Genomic DNA, 18,991 nt, shown 5'->3' with positions numbered 1-18,991 from the left:
ACCAACCGCTCCGCGCAGGCGCTCTGCCCCCCTCCCCGCGCTGCCTAACGGACGCTCCCGCCCCGCCCTCCCCGCGCATGCGCGCTGCTCCCCGCCCAGCCTGGCAGCGCCGTGGGCATGCGCACCGCCCCCTCCTGCCCCCTCCCACCCTACCGCACCCCCCCGGCGCGGCCCAGGAGCTCGGCGGCCGCTCGGCGGGCGATGCGGAAGGAGCCCGAGGACTGCTGAGCGGGCCGAGGCCCGGCGGGGCTCCCGGCGACCCCTGGCGTCGCTGCCGGCCGGGCCCGCGGGGCAGGGGCGGGGAAGGACGCGGACCCTCCACCGGCCGCTGAGGTGAGGGGCGGAGTGGGGCAGGCCGTGAGCGACGCGCGGCTCAGCCAATGGGAGAGTTCGCTTACGGGCCCCGCCCCTCGGGGCTCTCCCCGGCGGGTGATTGGCTGGCGAGTGAGGGGCGGGCGGCGTGGGCGGGTGCCGTCCTCGCGGGCGCCCCGTCGGCCCTCGTGCGCGGGCCCCGTGCTCGCCGCCCCGCCCCGGTACGGCGGCCGAGAGGGGCGGTACGGTGGCCGGGGGAGGGGGGGGGCCAGGCCGCCCCCTGCGGCCCTCCCGCCTGCCGCGGCCCAGTGAGTCACCGGCCCGGCCCCGGTGGCAGCGCCTTGCTAGCCGCAGCGAGCGACCGGGATAGCTCCCGTAAGAACACAGGGCCGAGTGGCGGTATGGGGGGGGCTGCGCCGCGGTTACCGTCAAACTGGGCCCTGCACGGGGCTGCCGTAACCCTTGGGCAACGCTGCCTGTCCGCTTCCGCCGGCCGCCGTTGGGCAACGCCGGTGGAGGGGGGTGGGGGGAGCCGGGCCCTTTAACGGGCGGAGCCGGAGCGGGCGGGGGCGGTGCTGCGTCCGCCTCCGCGGCACTCCGGGACTGGCGGAGCGCGGCCGGGCCGGCCCGCAGCTCCAGCAGAGTGAGAGCCGCCTCCGCTCCGGCCCGGCCCGCAGCCGGTCTGCCAGGCGGTGTCTGCACCCGGTGAGGGCCTGGGGTTGGGAACCGGGGGCTGCTCGGAGCGAACCGGCGGGGTCCCCTGGGGCTCAAGATTGGTTTCCCGGGAGGTGGAGGGTGGGTGTTGCGGTCGATTCTCCGCGCGGCTTCAATCCGGTGGCCCTGAGTCTCGGCATAAGGCTGTGGGATGATCTCAGTCTGATGATAAGCTATCGGTGTTCGTGGCACGGGTGCATCTAAAAGCTGTAGCATTAACCGTTTCTTTGCCTTTCTCCTTTTCTGGTGTTTGTCTGTGCAAAGGTCAAATGTTTCCATCCGTCGTGAAGAAGAAGAGTGGAGTCGGGACCTGCTAAGTGCTGATCTGCTTGTGCTCTGGACCATGGACTCATTGAGGGCATCCCAGGTGTGAAAATGTCCAGCAGTAACCGGGAGTTAGTGATTGACTTTGTTTCCTACAAGCTCTCACAGAAGGGATACAGCTGGAGTCAGCTGGAGGAGGAGGATGAGAACAGGACTGACTTTGCAGCGGAGGAGGCCGAGATGGACGGCGTCCTCAACGGGAGCCCCTCCTGGCACCCGCCCGCCAGCCACGTAGTGAATGGAGCCACCGTGCACCGGAGCAGCCTCGAAGTCCATGAAATCGTTCAAGCAGCCGATGTGAGGCAGGCGCTGAGAGACGCGGGGGATGAGTTTGAGTTGAGGTACCGGCGGGCTTTCAGCGACCTCACTTCCCAGCTCCACATCACCCCTGGCACGGCATATCAGAGCTTTGAGCAGGTAGTGAATGAACTCTTCCGCGATGGAGTGAACTGGGGTCGCATTGTGGCTTTCTTCTCCTTCGGAGGAGCCTTGTGTGTGGAGAGCGTTGACAAGGAGATGCGGGTATTGGTGGGACGCATTGTATCTTGGATGACCACGTACTTGACCGACCACCTAGATCCCTGGATCCAGGAGAATGGCGGATGGGTAAGAACTCCTCTTCTCGGTGGGAGTGGCAGCCCCTGTCCTCCCTTGCTCCAGGCCAGCAGCAGTACTGGCCAAACCAGAGCGTAGCTCCCTGCATTGTTTTTGGTAGTGCATGTCCTAGACCTTGCAGGGAGATAGAGGGGTGTGTGGCCTTTCCCTCTGTGCTCATAATACTCTGCCTCAAGAGTGTCAGTCCATCACAGTGACACAGTTTGTGCTCAGTCGTGTCCTTCTCCATCCCTATTTTTTCTCCTTCTCCTTGGATGTTATGTAAAAGACCTGTTTTCCAAGAGCCTTTGGAAATCTAATGTCATCCAAGCTTGTTCTTCAAGCAGGACCCCTTGCTCTTGGGCATGGTCCTGGTGTCATTTAACAGCAGGGAGTGGAGCTTCCTCCTCTCGGAGCTTGAAGTGCTCTGGCGGGCTGGCCTGCGGTCTGCTGGGGTAACAGCTACTTCTTCATTCTGGAGACAGGACTTTGCCTTCTGCCGTGCTCACGGTGAAGTGAATCCCATGGCAGATCCTTGTGGGTGGGTGGGCTGCTGGGCCAGTGGGAGCTGATGTGGTGGGAGCAACCTCTGCGCTGGCGAGCTGCTAAACCTGCAGCTGCTTCTTGCTTGGCAGGGAGCAATACTCCCAGCTGCCCCAGCAGCAAACCCTGTAAGCTTTCAATGGTGAGGTATTAACATGAATAAGCATTTCTTCAGGAAGCGTTCTTGAAATGCCGGGTCCGGCTGCGCGGTGCTGCCTGGGACTGCCAGCGGGAGGTATATGACCTACAGATGTCTGAGTTTTCTTTTTGCTTCTGCATCTTAGTGATTCCCCGCTGGTGTAACCTTTACTGGTGCCCCACTGGAAAGAGCTCATGCTGTCAGGCGTTAGCATCTAAACGGTGGGGAGTTGCCTTGCTGGTGAGCTAAGGGCTTTCAGCCCTGGTCATCTCATAGTCCATCAGCAGGCCCCTGCATCTTGAGGAGAGGGCAGGAAGCTTTGAGCCCGGCGTTGTGCTCTGCACCCTCCTGATAGAGAAGAGGCACAGGAGCCCCACAGAGCTCCCCAGCTCCTCGCGCTTGGCCGGTGGTGTCGGGGTCTCTGGAGAAGAGGGAAAGTGGGTGCACCTAGGGAGAGGGAGCAGGTTCACACAGGGTGCAGGAATTCCAGGAATGCGGGCTGCCCTGGGGCACTACCCGGGTGGGGCTGCTCGGGCTTGGTTTCGATTAATAACTGGGGATCTGCTGGCCATTTCATCAGGCTGTATCTGGCCCATTAGCTCTCTCATCCTGCAGATAACCCTGGCCAAATGCTGAGTTCCTTCCCCCTCCCTCTGGCTTTGGCTTTTAAAGCCACAGATTAGTCTTGGAATTGAGTGATCAAATTGAGGTTTCCAAGCTAGTGTGGCTGTTGCTGTTAGTGACGGATTGGGCTGTATCCTGGAGACCTAGGCGATAATGCAATCTGATTTTTTGTAAATGAACTCTCTGGGGGATTTAGATTAAATCACTGGTGGAAAATCACTGGTCCCTGCTTGTGGGGAATGAAATACCTCCTCCCTCTGTTCCCCACCCCCAACCATCATGGTTAAGACTCTTCAATTTTTTTTGTGTCTGTCTGTAAATTCATTGTTTGGAGCAAATATTTGTTCAACAGATTGCGGAAGGGTCAGGACTCCTCTTTATCTGACCCGCCCACCAGCTCTTGCTTTGAAGATCACCGTTAGCCGTGTTTCCCACCCAGGGGAACAACCTTGCTCTCTTCTTCTAACCTTGAACGGGGCTTCTAACTTCACCGCTCAGGCTGGGCTGCTGCCCAGGCTGTGCCGGTAGCTGAAGGGGAACCAGGCAGGGTGGTAAAGGCCATAGTTGGGGGGGATCCGCCCCACCAGCCACCAAAAAAAAAGGGCTGGGCAGTGTTGCTGCTGCCAGCCTGTTGCAAATCCCAACCCAGTTCTTGTTTGACGTCTCAGCATTAGCTTTCCTCCGCACTCAGGTTTCACCGTGTCCCTTCTCAGGGGACAGCCATGCAGCTCCAAGCGTAGGGATGGCGCGGTGCGGCGGCAGCACAGGAGCCATAAGAGCTCCCGAGTGCCTCACGCATGGGGTGTGCGTGGAGATGCTCTGCGACTTCAGCTGCAGGGGGGGAGAACTGCTGGCCTGCTGCCAGCAAGGAAAGGCAGTGCCACCTTGCACTTACTGTGACGGAGCGGTCCCTCTCCTGACACCCTGTTTGCACAGGGAGCCTGTTTGGTGCATCTGAGCTGTTAGAGCCCGTCCCATACAAACAAAGCTCTCCTGAGAGGTGCAGCAGGCGGGTCCTGGTGGGAGAGATGCAAGTTCTGGCAGGCCTGCTTGGCAGGGACCAGGTGGTTTGTGTTTTAGAGCGCTGCAGCACTTCTCTTCCTGGAAAGCCCCTCTGAAAGAGGGAAGGAGCGCGGCTCTATCACAGGTATCGCGCAGCCTGGTTGTGTAGGAAGCTCTATTTCATTCCTCACCAGTGGAACAAAGGCAAGCGTAGGATGGCTGTGGGGTGCAGGTTGCCTTTGAAGGGCCCTGTAGGCTGCTCTGTGCTGGGCTGTAGCAGTTTTCTTGAGAAATCATTTTTTGAGGCGAAGGGGAAATGGCAAATCTATCTCCATAGTGTAGTGAGTGTATTTTGTCACGTTTACTGTCCCTGCCTTGGTTTGCCCTCCTCTCCACAATCTGGCACTGAGAAAACAAACAAGAACAACCCAAGGGGGCCATTTAATAACCAGCCAGAAGAGACCTGCTGCCTTGGTGAGCCGTCAAAACCAAAGAGGAGGCTTTCCTGAGGCAGTTGTTTTGGCCAGGACCAGATTCCACTAGCTGTGAAGTTCAAACAGTGATCCCAGTGGGGATCGGGAGTCATGGGGGGAGAAATCTGATGAGTGGGAATGTAGGAGGGGGAAGCGCAGGGCGAGCGGGAGAGAGCCTGGCAGGCAGAGATGTACTGACCGTGTTTAATCTGTTTGAGAAAGGAAAGTGAGCAGTAGTTCCTGCCTGGTTGTGACTCTCCAATGGATGACAGTTTTTCTTTCAAGGTTGAATCTATGTTCAGAGTGAGGTTTAAAGAGGGTGTTCCTTGGGGGCTTGGAGGTAGATCGATGGACATAGAGGCAAGAGGTTTCCTGTTTGCAGGGGGTGTGGGGGGAACCAGCGGGAAGGGTCTGTGCCAGGCCAGGACTGAAAGCAAAGCGCATCTTTGCCACCAGTCTGTGACATCTGAATCCCAACAAGCTGGGCTAGGCTGAAAGAGGACTAACTGCTTCCCACCTTGGCTCTGTGCATCCCAGGCTCTCGGCTGGCCCTGACCACGCAGGGCTCGATATGCTGGGGTGTATTTCTTGTGTCGCTCTGTGGTGGACTGAAAGCTTGTGGTTCTGTTTGGGGAAAACCCTTAGAAGATGTCAATATAGCAAACTCATTTTCTACCTTTTAAATTTTTTTCTTGAATAATAGGAAATGACTCAGCCTGTGTCATATGACAAGAGTGCAGCTGGGATTTCGTCCTGTGCTCTTGCTGCAAGCTTCTCAATGGTTTCAGGTTGAGGGCAAGCCTTTGGTTTTCAGCTCTTCAGAAATGCTTTTTGGCCCTATGCCATCACCCAGGTAAGGCACACAAGCCTTCCCTGCAGCCACCACAGTATCTAGCTGATCCCGGGTGCCCCAGGATCCTCATGTTTTGTTGGTCTGAGCTTTTGGGGCAGTGTAAGATAAGTGCAAGTTTGAATTCTGCTGCTGTTGTGCCCTGAGACTCAGAGAGGAGTGGCCTGCTAGGTGTGGAAGGGACACACCTGCGCATCGCACTGAATGGGGAACGCAGCTCCCTCCGGGGTGAGCGCTGTTTCCCAAAGCTCTGCTGTTCTGAGTGTTAACACGTTGGGTTTCGGGGATGACACAGCACTGCTAATCCAGTTTGAGATCGCAGCCATCGGTTTAACTTGCTGGCCAGTAGGCAGCAGAGCTGGCTGTAGGAAGTGACTGTGGATAGCCAAGGCCACGCTTTGCTTAGAGATGAATCCCAACCAGTGGTCTGCGAAGCTTAGCTGGGTTATCGCTTTCCACTTTGTCCTCTGTAATTATTTTACAGTCTGGATCCCTTGCAGATGAGATGATGCCTCCATTGTCATCACCTGCTTGGGATGACAAAAATACTCTTCCCCTGCCAGCTGGGTCCCTCGTGTCCCTTCGCAGTACGGGCTGTTCCTCTCTGGCTGTGGGAACTGCCTGCCTGCCGGTCACTGCCTGCAGGGTCTTGGCTCGGTCTGTCCTGCCTGGCGTAGCCATCCCAGGTAGCTGTATCCTTGCTGGCGGCTGGAGATCTGGGCTCAGCATGCAGATCCCTGGCAGCTTCTCATCCTGCCTTCGACCTGGGAGGCTTTTCTGCAGTGCTCTCCAGGAAATGCCATTGGAATGACTTCCACTGCAGCTTCCTGCCCGGCCCGCAGCAGCATTCCTACCGCTAGACCAAGAACGACGCAGAGGCGAGTTTTGAGAGCTTTGCTCTTCGCCCCATTTACTGTTCTCCTTCTTTGGGGCCCTGCCTGTTTTCCTTGCTGCCTCTCGGTGTGCGGTGCAGTTTGATTAAGTTCCTTAGATCTGTGATTAGAGCAGGCGCCTGAAAGGCAAAGCTCCTGCCCGTCACTGGCTGTGGCTCAGAGCAGCCCACTTAACCCCGTGGTCTTTCAGGCAAAGGGATAGCGTTTCCTTCCCTCCCAGGGGAGCCACTGGGAACTCGGATTCATAAAGCACTCTGAGGTTCTTTAATCCGAAGAATGGAGTGTCGTTTCAAAAAAAAGACCTGTGAAATAACTAACAAACTGTTTCTTGCTCCTCTGTGTTCACAGCTGCTCTGGGTAATGTCAGTCTTCCTGATCATCCTGCTCCTGTCTGAAACTGGAGCTGGGTTCCCCCCAGCGCTGCCTGAGGTCTCTCCCCATTTCAGCAGCAATGGGGTGTCCCACCACAGCAGACGGGGTGGGAGGGAGCAGCGTGCTCTTTTTGCCCCATGTGGAAGCTACAGCTTTCTGTACGTATTTGGGGTGCTGCACCTGATTTCCTCCCAGCTTCCGTATGGTTTGTGTACGTGGTTTACCCCAGGGAGCTGCGATACGCCTGCGGCCCACAGCGGCTACAGGCTGAATGGGTGTGCAATGCTTCAAGGCCTTTGCTTAAGCTTCTCTCCTTTTGATTTTTACCAAGCTGCTGACGGCTGTAAGCACAGTCCCATCTTGATGTTACAAGGAGTATTTCTCCAGCAGCTCTTTCCCCACTAGCTGTAAAGCCGGAGTGCTCCCAGGAGGAGCTGGGGGAAGGGAAGGGATGGCTATCAGTTGTAGAAGTGTTGCAGACCTGCTGAACCGAGAGGAGAGGGATTAATGGTGGCTTCTGCTGTGGGAGCAGAAAGGGGCTGGGGGTGGCTGCTGTCTCCCCTCTGGTGACCCCGATGGCAGTCGGGATGTTGACCTACCTGCTGGCTGATTCAGTGCAAAGGTATGCTCTGCGGGGTGGCTCTGCCTTTGCATGGCAGGAAAGCAGCAAACCTCTCCTCCTCCTCCTCCACCCTCCCGAGAGGGATGTTACCCTTAAATGCTATTGTTCTGAGCAACTAAAGATTAACGCGGATAATGGAGGCATGAAAGGGAAGCCATGTCCCTCGGTGCCAGGGCACTCCTTGATTTGCCGCCCTGGCCTTGGACAGAGAAACCGTTCTCTGTACTCCCCGTGTGGAAGGACAGGCAGAGGGGTGGTTGGTGCAAGATCTCTCTGAAGTCCGGCTCCTAAGCGTCCTTGGGATGCCAAGGGCTTAAGTTAAGGGGACGTGCTTTCTAGAGGCGTGCGAGAGCGTTCCCCACAGTGTGCCCGTGGAGGGGGGATGCGATGGCTTTGCTGGGTGCACAGGGCCAGCTCCAGGCTGTGGGCTGGCCCTCACCGCGTTCAGGTGGGGAGAAGGGTTACTCTTTGCCACAGAAGCAGAACAGCCCAGCGGAGCAAGGGGGCAGAGGGCTGTGGGAGGCAGAGCCGTTAGCAGATGGCTCCAGCTGGGCTTACCGGGGGAGCAGGTGTGGGTTTCGGGAGGCAGCCTTTTAAGAGAGATGTCAGTTTTGAACCCGGGAGGCTTGAGGGGCTGAACCGTGGCTGCCACGACTCGCGTGCTGGGGAGCTGTGACCTAGTTGTGCTGTAGAAATGCTCGCTTTATTTTTTATTTTTAGGTATTTTGCTTATTTTATCCTCATGTTTAATTTAGTTAACAAAAAAAAAAAAAAAAAAAAGAATCCGAGGGCTGAGCAGTGCTGGGAAGGACTGCCTGCAGGCGGGAACGCCCGCTGCAGCTCCTCCGTGCAGCCAGCATCTCTCCAGCCGCCCGTGTCTTCTCTCGGACACGTGCTCACGTGTACCAGCCCAGTGCTGTCTCTCAGGATCTCTTTAATGGGAAACCCAGTGCACTCGGCGCTGCTGCCTGCCTCCGGGGTAGCGAGAGAGGGAGGAGCGGGATTCGGAGCATTAACCAGAGAGGCTCCCATGGCCACGGGGGGACTGTTTGAATGTCGTGCTGTAACTGGTCTGCCTTCCCTCTGCTACTGGGAGCAGGGAGCTGGGTGAGCATGGCGTTTCAGCAGGTTTGGGGCTGGTTACTCTCTCAACCACTGCTTGCCCCTGCGTTTGCACAGCATGCCCGGGGAAGGGTAATAGGCTGTATCTGTGAAGAGGGAAGTTTCAGGGGTCTGTGCAATTCCCTTGGGGAGAGCTGCTTGAATTTATTGCATTATCCTCCTTCCTGCTCAAGCTTGTGTTTCAGCTGTGTCTGCAGACGTAGCTTCTGATTTAAGTAGATCCAATTAGTAGCTAGCTTCTGGCATCAGTATCCTGCCTGGGGAGATGAGCCCTGGAGATGGGGAGCCTCCGGTGGGAGGGAGGCCGGGCTCAGCCTTTCTGCCCCGCTCCTGATCTAGGATGGAGCTGGAGCTCCCTGTCTCGCAGCCCTGGCCCTGAGCTCAGGAGGAAACCAAGGCAGGTGTCGTCTGCTCCACGCTCCACCTGGCCAAGAACAAAGAGCAGGCAGGTTCTCCCTGCCTGTACCGCTGCTAGCCAGGTGCTCTTAAGAGTGAAATCAAATACTCCAAAACGTGACATCTTGGCAGCAGGCAGGGCTTGGAGCAGGAACCGCTCATGCTGGGCGGTGTGCGAGGGGTCAATGGGCAGAGCCCTGCAGGGACCTGTCTGTTGAGGGCAGGACTGTGTGCCTGAGGGGAGAGAGCTGCTGAGCTGGCTGCTTCCCGAAGGAGCATGGAAGGGTTTTCTTCTCTACTGGAGGGTGAAGGGCTCTTTGGGAAGCTCAAAGAAGAGACCTAGGCTGACACAAAGCTGGTTTGGTTTGAATGCAGCTAATGCCACGCTCAGGTGGAGCGGGACAGCTGTCTGCATCACTTCATTAGTTCTCCAAATGATGCTAGTCCCATTTGCACATCTCTCTTTTGCCGTCATTGAGGTTGAGGAAGGTGCATGAGCATTGTGCAAGGAGCACGGCTGGCAGCAGTACGTGACATTACTCTGTGTGTGTAGCTTGTGGCTCAGGGTTTGGGCTGGGATGTGGGAGCTGGGCGTGTATGTGGCCCTGGGTAGTGTCTGGGTGACATATGACTTATGTATGGAGAAAATGAGGTGTTGCTACCTGTATATCAGCCATCACAGCAGTGTTGCAAGTGCTTCCATCCTGTAATGGTATGGCTCACCAGCGTATTAAACTTGCCGGAGAGCTAATATCTTTTATTAGAGCAACTGACCTCATTTAGAAGCTTCCAGTGCACCAGCCAGTGATTATTTCATGCAACAACACGTATGGAGGAGCCCAGGGCAGAGCACAAAGTCTCCTCGTGCTGCTCCGCTCTCTCACACATTTGCTGCATCAGCTGCCTACTCTGCTTCCTGCCCTCAAGTCAGCAAGGATTTTGCTAAAAGGGACTTCGTGGCCTGAATCATTTGAGATTTCATGTGGACTAACAGGAAGTGAAAACAGAATGAGCACATCTTCCTCCTCTTCCTGCACCTCCACCCTTTCCCCTTTTTCATTCAAGTGGCATGTAAGAATTACAGCAGCCTCATGAGGTGCTGGGACTGAAGTGGGAAGTGGCGAGGCTTGGCCAGCACTCCTCCAGGATGCTGGAGGACAAGTGGCTCGAGGCAATCGTGTGGCCCTTCCCCAGGACCTGTCTCCCACGGGGACTGTTCCTGCATCCAGCCTTGCTCCCGTGGGCTCTGGTAATGCTGCCGTTCCCTGCAGTGGGGGCTTGGGGTAAGGCTCGTGGTGCGGTTGAGAGCTGGAGAGGTCCATCAGCATCGCATGACTTGGCCTCTGGATAGGAGGGAACGTGGCACTGCAGCCGGGCACACGTGAGCATGGCACGTCTCCTCGGTGCAGGTTTCCCCATAGTTACACAAGGGCACGATTGCACAGGAGCTGTGACATCTGGGAAGAGCAATGACAAGGTGAAAATTGAGCTTTGTTCCTCGGGTGCGGGGGACCCTGCCGAGGTGTTTGTCCAGCGCCGTGAGCCGGCCACAGCGCTCGGGCTCCCCAGCACCGCAGGCAGCAGATAACCGTGAAATTAAAGCAGGAGCCTTCCCCTGCCCCCCGAGCGCGCCCCTCGCACAAAGGCGGGCAGGCAGGCAGGCTGCTCTGCCTGCCGGGGCTCAGACACCATCTGTCCGGTGGGGAGAAGCATCAGAGAGACCGTCTTTCCTCGGACTATTCCACTTAATGCCCTTTGGAAAACAATCCCATTCCCAGCAGGTGCTAATCTCTTGAGTGGATCCGGCTCAGCCAATGTGTTCTTTGCTGTGCCTTTGTACTGGAGCCTTGTCGCCTGCCAGCCGTTCTGCTGCCGAGCTCGCCCAACGCCGGCCGGGGCTTCAGCACCTTCGGGAGCCTTCAGCCTGGTTAGTTCTGGGAGAAACACTGATGAAAGATGGATGCAAGTAGATTAGTCATTCGCACCATCTCCCGCTTTAATACACATGAATGTTTCAGCAGATTTCTGGAACGGAGAGCGCAATTCCCTGCTCTCCATCTCGTGCTGTGCGCAGCAGTCTCCCGGGGCAGGGATGGGGGTTACAGCTGTCACCGGAGCCCCTTTCATGTATTTGGAAAATGCTGAAATTGTACTGAATGGTGTGGGGTTATTGCAGGTTTCCTGGAGCTGGTGATGAAACCAGTTTGACAGGAGGCTGCCACAGCGAGGATTAGGGATGGAATGTGCTAGTGAGGGTTTGTTTCTGGTTAGAAAGGAGCTGGCTCTGGCCCTCGCTAGGCTGAAGCCCCCGCAGGTTTGTTGGGCTTTGGGCTGTGTGCCCCATGGGCAGCCTCCCCGCGTGGTGCAGCCCAACGTGTGTGGGGAGGTGGGGATGTGCTTATTTAATGAACCTTTTTGAATTTATGGCTGCATCCCTCAGGGTTGCGGGTTTCTCTGCACGAAGAGCCCTGGAGCTTGGGCAGGGGCAGCACCCCAGCGCCTGCAGCACCCTGGTGCCCGCTCCCAGGGCAGGAGAGACAGGAGAGGCAGCTGGGCTGGTGGCATTCCCTGCCATTGTCATGGAGATCAGCAGCTGCTTCCCTGGAGGTCATCATTTGCATAACAGTTAGAGCTGGGTCTCTGGAGCATTTGCACCTGCGAGTGTGCTGTCCCCAGAGCCCCTTCCCCACCCCATACCAGGCTTGCCCAGGGTGCAGGTGGGGACCAGAGGGGTGAAGCTGAGGATGTGGAAAAGCTCGGAGACCCCTCTGCCTAGGATGGCATGTTTCCTTGGCATGCTGCCAGGTCCGGGGGGTCACATTGACCTCCAGTCCCGATACCGCAGGCAGTACTGTGTGACTGGCGCAGGCACGCTCGGTGTCCCTGCTGCCCTCATTTCAGGCCTGGGCTTCAGACAGGGCTGGGGATGGTCAGGGCCACACATGGATGCAGTGTCTGGGGGACAAGGGCAAGGGGAGGGCCTCCAGGATGTCTCTTCCACTTTCATAGTGTGTAGGGACCGGCTGAGCTGTGTTTACAGGATCCTAGTGGCAGCCTTTGGGAATATTTACGTTTTCTTTTTTTCTGAAAGATCTCAGCTGCCTTTTCCCCTCTGTGCTTCACCTCCAGGTTCACATATGCCAGTCCCATGTGGTGAGCTGGCAGCCCGAAGGGGCTCTGGGAGCAGGTTGCTGTCGATGCAGGGCTTTGTTGAGGTCGGCGCTGAGCTGCTGCCTTTCTTTTTTTCCATGCTTGTCTCACTGCTCAGCACAAAACTGTTCCCAGCATCTCATTAACAAATGTCTGGTCATCCAGATGACTCCACTCCTGGCCGGCGATTGGTGTTAGACCTCTTAGCAGTAACACAGCTGTAGTTACGGCGAAGGTATAACAGAAACAGCCTTGTTTTCAAGTGAAACATTGCCTCGTGACAAGCATGCATGGATTGGGAGTCAGACGCTGTGGCTCATGCTGCTGGCTCGTATGCAACTCTAGGCAAAGCATTTAACTGCTCTGCACCTCTGTTGATCTGTCTGGGAATGATGTTGACTTATTCCACGGGGGGGGGTGGAAAACCAACTAATGTTTGATAAAACACATTAAGATCCTTGTGTGAGAAAGGCTTTTGTACATGCAGAGCTGGTTGCTGTGGGTGTCTGTCTCGGAGACAGGCTGGCTGGGTGTCAGGGGTGTAGCTCCTGCTGGAGGCAGATTCTCCCTGTCGAAGTTGGACCGAGTGACGCTGGTTCACTATGAATAGTCTGGGTAAAGCCTGTCTCTTCTCTGCTGGTTATCAGAGCTTTGTACCGGTGTCTCAGTGACCTCCATACCCTTCACCTCCCTGTGCAAGGGAAGCTTTGAGCACCCAAACTCTGCCCTTCCCAGCGGCCAGCACCCTCCCCTTCCCACTCTACCCCTGGCTTAAGAGAGACCAGATGGGGATTCATTGCCCACATCTGCTTCCTTCACCTGCCCTCAAGGTTCAGTGTCGTTTACTGAATCCTCTTTCCTCCAGAGTTGGGGCTTATCTTGAAAGAGGAACCCGCTCTACTCTGCTCTGCATGCCCTGAATGGCAACTGTTCTCCCTCCCGCTTGGCCGGGGGGAGCTGCTTGGGCAGCGCTGGTGAATGAAACCAGCTGAACCTCTGGGGGTGGCTACCAGCAAGAGGCTGAAACTCTGCGTCTTCCCCTTCTCATTTCCAGGCTAGGATGTCAACACTGTGTCAGCCAGACCTTGTGCTTAATTAGTTTGCTCTGCCATCCAACATAGAGCACTTTGGGTCAGACCTACTCCTCTTTTCTCTCTGCCGCAGTGTTGTGTATGGCTGGGCAGTTTTTAAATGGCTGCTGCGTCTTCCCCGGTGGTGGGTTGCGGTTTGGGGCACTGTAGGTGCCTCCAGAGCCTTTGGCACTGCAGAACCTCCCTGCCCTGTGAGGTGGTGGGCACCGGTGGAGTCTGGATCTCCAGGTCCTCTGTCTCCTGCAAGCAGCCCGTGCAGCTGGAGGGAAGTCGTCGCCCCCAGCAAGTGCTGGTTTAGACTCCAGCAAGAAAACGTTGTGTCCTTCCCCAGCGCTGGGGGAGGAGAGGCAGAGCCGGGCGATTGCCTTTTGCATATGCATAACCTCTCGCTGCTTCCTCCTCCCCTGCCCCAGAGCATCCTCCTCTCGGATGTGTCTTACCCGGGGTGGGGAAGGGGATGTGACGGGTGTTCGGTGGTGGAACAGCCTGTCCTCTCTGGGGTGGAAGAGGCCCACGGGCACACGGAGAGGGCGGTTGAGACACTGACGTGCTGTTGCTACCATAGTCCTTGGGAGCTACTCAGGAATTCCAAATATTTCCTCTCAGATAAAGGTGACTGGGGGAGGCCAGAAATATCTGGACGTGTCTGGGCAAGCCTGAGATCCCAAACACCAGGCCAGAGAGGTCAGAATCGGTACTGGGAGTGCTGGGCTTCAGGTGCAGAGCAGCCGGGGCCCGGGGCGGTGTGGGAACTGAGCAAGCTGCCTTTCCCTAACCTTCAACCCACCCCAAGGATGGGGCGGGAGGACACTTCTGCCTGTTTTCCCACTCCCTCTGGTCTGGGATTGCCATTCCCAGGGGACACATCTGGGATCACAGTTGGGTAGGGGCTGAGCTATTGCAGCCTCCTGGGGATGGTTTCCCTGAGGAAGGGCAAGGGACTGTCCTCCTGAGTCTCCCACAGCCCCCAGCTTCATCTCCAGCAGCTGCTGCTCCGTCCCCAGGGGAACGAGAGGGGCTCGTGTCCCCTCCCTGCCCGTGCGGGGCTCTTGTCGTGCTCTTCTCCATCTGTAGCACCCGATAGCTCTCGGTTCACCGTATGCCATTTATCTCTTGTTCAGCAAACACTTCCTTTTCTTAGAAGTAAGGGCTTCAAAACATGCTTCTTGGAACTGCCTTTCCCCAAGCTCGGCGGGACATACCGTGGAGAAGGCAGCACCAGGGCTCGGCTGCCAGCCCTCCCCAGCTCCCTGCCCTGGCTGTGGGGGCCCTCTCGTGGTGCCTGCCCCACTGCCAGCCCTGCGGGGAGGCCGGGTGACTCTGCAGCCCCTTCCACCTCGGCAGCCTTCCTGGGGACGGTGGGGACGTCCCCTCCCATGGGTCAGGAGGAGCCTGCAGAGATGTGTGGGGCTCCATGGGGCAGGCCTTACTGAATCCCCGAGCAAAGTGGCTTTTTCTGAGGAATGCATCATGATGGGCGTCACCTCCCTCCTCCCACTGGGCGCTCCCGCAGCATCGGGTGCTGTGGGTGCACGGCTGGGACATACTTCCAAGGGAAGGACCTTCCCCAGGGATGAGGGCCCTGGTACAGAGGGATGTTGTAGGGGTGGTGGAGGCACTCCACAGCGGGTGTTTTTGGACAAGTTCGTGTATTCTGCCCCAGTTCCCTTCTGCCCTCTATCTGTGCCAGCCTGCGCACTGCATGCTGAGCTCTGTCACCACTCCGCTGCTTGTCACCACCTATCAGCAGAGGGATTTCCTGTGCCATAATTAAAAATATCCCTTCCCTGGCTTTGGGCTCTCATCCCTCTCCTGCAGCATGTCACTGCAGGATGTTTCCACTATTTCCATGGCCATCACCTGGGCAGGCGGCCGGGCAGAGGGGCTGGGAGTGGGCGGCAGCCCTCACCTTTCTCCCTGGATGGCAACCCGCATGTGAGCCGCCGTCCTGCCCGTTCCTGTAGGGCTGGGGTGCAACACACCACCTCCGCGGAGCCTGTGCCAGCTGGCAGGGCCGGTGGGAAGCGAGCTGCCTTCTGCCACTCTGTGTGGGTGGTGGGAGTCACGGGGAAGGTTGTCACATCCCCGGAGAGCGCTCTGAGTGAGGCAGCAGCAGTGACGTGCCCCAGGGTGAGTTAGCAAAGTCCCTGTTGTCCCAGTGCCCTGCCCCCTGGTCTGCTGATACCTCCTCATGGTCGAGGGGGTGTGAAAGGCAGCCGGGGGAGTTGGGAGATGCTGGAGACGGTGTTTGGTGTAAGGCAGAGAAGAGCTTTGGTGGGGCAGAGGTGGGTGCTGAGCTGCCACCTCACCTGGGTGGTTGTTCAAGTACCTGATCCCCTGTGGCGGGGATACCTGTGGCCGAGGAAAGGGACACAGCCCAGCTCCCTGGAAGCGAGTGTGCCTATCTGTTGCACACTTTGCTGTGAAAAGTTGTGTGTGAGCTTGATCTTGTGTGTCAAGACGAGGAGATACCTTGCAAGCTGTGACCATGATGGGGCTGTTTTGGGGGAGCCAGGGGAATGGCACCGTGTATCCACAAGTCATGGAGAGGCACCTGCCTAAAGACCCTCTCTATCCCAGCCGTGATCCGGGCACCAAACCCCCCGCAGGTCCTGTGGGCCAGGCATGGGAGGCATCTTAGGGGCAGAGCTGCCAGACCCAGGCAGGCAGGGATGCTGCCTCTGCCCCCAGGGAGGCCATGGTGAGGCATGACACAAGCACAGCGTCAGCTGGGCTTATCTCTGCTTTCCCAGAGCAGCCGGGTTACTGGAACTGCATTCACTTATCAGGGAACAGGGGACCTTGCCGGGAAGATGGGCTCAAGATGCGACAACGTCAAACCCCTTCTGACGCCGAGGTGTCCAGCGCTCTGAGCTGCTGGCGATCCCTGAGCTCGCAGCTCCAGCTCCCTCTAGCCCCAGTGCTCCTGCTCAGCCCTGATAAACCTGGGAGCTGCTGGGGCGTAAAGTTCTCAGTTTCATGTTGCCTGCCCATGGATCCCTCCTTCCCTCTGGTGTGTGTGGCCTGTGGACATGAGCTATTCTCATGGTGGTCTGAGGTCCCTGGGTGCCCAAGGGAGCAGGAGGGGTGACATCGTGCCGTGGGGGTGCTGCATGGGCGCAGGGGGCAGATGTGCTCTCTGAGAGCCTCTTCTCAGGAGCAGTTCAGCTCTGGTGGTCTTCTCTCTCTCTGCTCTCCGTCTCCCCTCATCCTAGGCCATGACAATCTGTCCCCAGCCCCATCACATGCCTCCCTGTGGCCGTTTGCTGCGCAGTGGCTCTGCTGAATCTGACCAGCTCTGGCTGCTGCAGGTGAAGGACTGGAGGTGGCCGGCTCGGACAAGCTGGGCCGGAGTGACTGCATTCCTGGCTGGGCCTCGTGCTTGGCCCGCTCTCCCGAAGCCAGGGGGTAGGCAGGAGTTTCGCGAACCCAAAGTGGTCTGCCTTCGCCGCAGGGATTCGCAAAATCCACATCATGCTGTGGAGTAACCTGTGATAGCCAGGACATGAGAGCGCTTGTCTTGCTGGGATGCGGCTCTGGGGAGAGAGAGGTGGGAGGCTCTGCTTTGGACCCAAAAACGGCGAGGAGGATGTGAGGTGTGGGCTCCTGCCGCAGCCGTGGGCACCAGCCCTGCTTCCGCTCCCCCAGGCCTTGGCCATGGAATAAAGCCCAGCGTTTTCCTGCTGCAATGATTTCTATCACACTTCGATGCTAATTTTAGAGAGCCTAGAGCACGTGATGCATCTCCTGCCCTGCCCGCGTTGTATTCTCCGTGCAAATCCTTTCTGGCATCCACTTTTCTCATGACTGGTCCTGTGCTTCCCCCATCGCCCTCTGTGCGTGATTCAGAGCGAGGAAGCACAAGGCGTCTGTCATCCGCCTGGTCCCCACCACCGCTTTCCTGCCAGCAGGAGCCCAGCAGCCTTCCTGCCCCTTCCCGTGGAAGAGGAAGGAGCCCCAGAAAGCGTCAGAGATGGTCTCTGTGCTGCACTCCCACCCCTCTACTCACTGCTTCTCTCTTCCCACAGGAGCGGTTTGTGGACCTCTATGGGAACGATGCTGCTGCCGAGGTGAGGAAGGGCCAGGAGACCTTCAACAAATGGCTCCTGACCGGGGCGACAGTGGCAGGAGTGCTTCTGCTGGGATCCCTGCTGAGCCGCAAGTGACCCACCGCCGAGTCCCCCCCGTCGCCAGGACGACCACGCCTTCACCACCACATCCACTACACTCCGCTCCCGAGCACCGTCACCGGCGCGGGGGGCAGCTCCTCCAACTCCCGGGCGAGCGCCCCGCTCCACGGAGCTTTCTCCCTCGTGCCGCCAGCTCCTTTTATCGTAGCCTCCTCTTATTTACCGTTCCGTTGTGTTTTAAAAGGCGCTGAGACCAATGCAGCACTTCAGGCAACAGCTCCCAGCGCTGGGAAGATCCAGGCAGCCGGGGAGAGTACTGGATAGAAAGTGTCCCCAGCCTGCAGGGTCCTCTAGATCACTTTCAAGAAAATAAACAGACTTATTTTTGCATGTGTGAGTGCGTGCGTGTGTGTAGATGTGTCACTAATATAAGGTTCCCCAGCCAGAGCAAGGGTATAGGCTCCGTGCCCCCGTCTCCGGCATGCTCAGGCCCTGGGAAGAGGCAGGCTGCAGAATGGGATGGAGCTTCCCTGCAGCATCACTGTCCCGTCCCCGCTTCCTCCGGGCAGAGTTCATCCCTGTGGTGGGTGGGAGCCAGGAGGAAGAGGCAGAGGTTGGGGGCAAGGAGCTCTGTGCTCCTGTCATCCTCTGAGCCCCTTTCACCCCAGACATCAGCTGCTGGGAGTCTCGGGCGAGGATGATGTGTGAGGCCGAGGGTTGTGCCCGGCTGGAAGAGATCCTCCTCCTCTTCCTCCTCCTCCCTCTGAATGTAGATTGCTGTGGGGCTGTGCACAGCCCTCCCCACACCTGCTCCTCCGGGCTGGCAAAGGAAGAAGGCAGACGAGGGAGGAGAGAGCTTTCCTTGGGCCCTGCCCTGGCAGAAGGGGCTCTGCAGAGGGCTGGAGCCGTGGCATCCAGCAAGTGCAGGAACAGAGACTTTGCGGGGGTGGAAGGGGCCGGGGGAGCGATGCTCCTGCCCTTCACTGGAGTGGCAGCAGCCCCACCACGGCCAGTCCATGGGGGTAGTGGGTGAGCGAGCCCGGGGAGGCTGAGAGCCGTCCCTACCACCGGGAAGCCTCTTTGGGGACAGCAGGAGCCGCTGGCTTCTCCTGCACTGCCCTGGTTGCTGCCGGTCCCCAGAGCACAGGCAGATCCCTGTCCCCGTGGCATGGCTGTGACGGGTGTGTGCAGTGGCAGAGGTGCCTGGCTTCCCCCCCGCTCCCCGCGCTGCTCCTGCTGCCACTGGGGCATGGGACCTCCAGGCTTTGAGCTGAAATTAGCTTCAAAAATAACCCCTCGTCCTTCGGAGACCACCACCGGCAGACCCAGCTGTCCAGGCGGGCTTGTCTGTGTACATACCGCCCACGCTCTGCTGTACATATCCGAGTAGTTTTTAATTCATTTGTGAATACTCTTAATGCTATTTTTGTTATCTTGTCTGTCCGTATTTATGTGTGGGGCCGTGCTCCCTGCAAAGGCCAAGGTGGGATGGAGGTTGGGGGGGGGGGGGGACGGGGACCGGAGGCTCCTGGGGGGTCCCGTCTGGCCACCGAGCACGGACTCGCGCTCCCCATATAGGATCCTACGTGGGGAGTGCGAGGATTAGCATTAGCCCGTTGAACGCTTCAGTTTGCAGGTGG

At 57.9% G+C, this 18,991-nt stretch overlaps 1 protein-coding gene across 3 annotated transcripts; it reads left to right on the top strand.

Moving 5' to 3' along the window:
* Positions 1-196: 196 nt before the first annotated feature.
* On the top strand, positions 197-17,741 carry BCL2L1 (BCL2 like 1). 3 transcript variants are annotated; one of them, XM_063350534.1, is made up of 3 exons: positions 197-333; positions 1,291-1,956; positions 17,250-17,741. In XM_063350534.1, the coding sequence occupies exons 2-3, from the start codon at positions 1,402-1,404 to the stop codon at positions 17,385-17,387; spliced, it is 693 nt and encodes a 230-aa protein (XP_063206604.1). In that variant the 5' UTR covers positions 197-333; positions 1,291-1,401; the 3' UTR covers positions 17,388-17,741. The 3 variants fall into 3 exon arrangements, with proteins under 3 accessions (XP_063206604.1, XP_063206602.1, XP_063206605.1); XM_063350532.1 differs by lacking the exon at positions 197-333 and adding an exon at positions 452-687; XM_063350535.1 differs by lacking the exon at positions 197-333 and adding an exon at positions 883-1,017.
* The last annotated feature ends 1,250 nt before the right edge of the window (positions 17,742-18,991 follow it).

Source organism: Chroicocephalus ridibundus, chromosome 12 (assembly GCF_963924245.1).
Source record: "Chroicocephalus ridibundus chromosome 12, bChrRid1.1, whole genome shotgun sequence".
NCBI lineage: Eukaryota > Metazoa > Chordata > Aves > Charadriiformes > Laridae > Chroicocephalus > Chroicocephalus ridibundus.
The sequence above is the reverse complement of the archived record's forward strand: the minus strand, read 5'-3'. Positions and strand labels throughout refer to the sequence as shown.

Coding starts and splice junctions, on each gene's coding strand:
- BCL2L1 (XM_063350534.1), top strand. CDS start 1,402: ATGTCCAGCAGTAACCGGGAGTTAGTGATTGACTTTGTTTCCTACAAG. Junction 1,957..17,249: donor TCCAGGAGAATGGCGGATGG/GTAAGAACTCCT, acceptor CTCTTCCCACAG/GAGCGGTTTGTGGACCTCTA.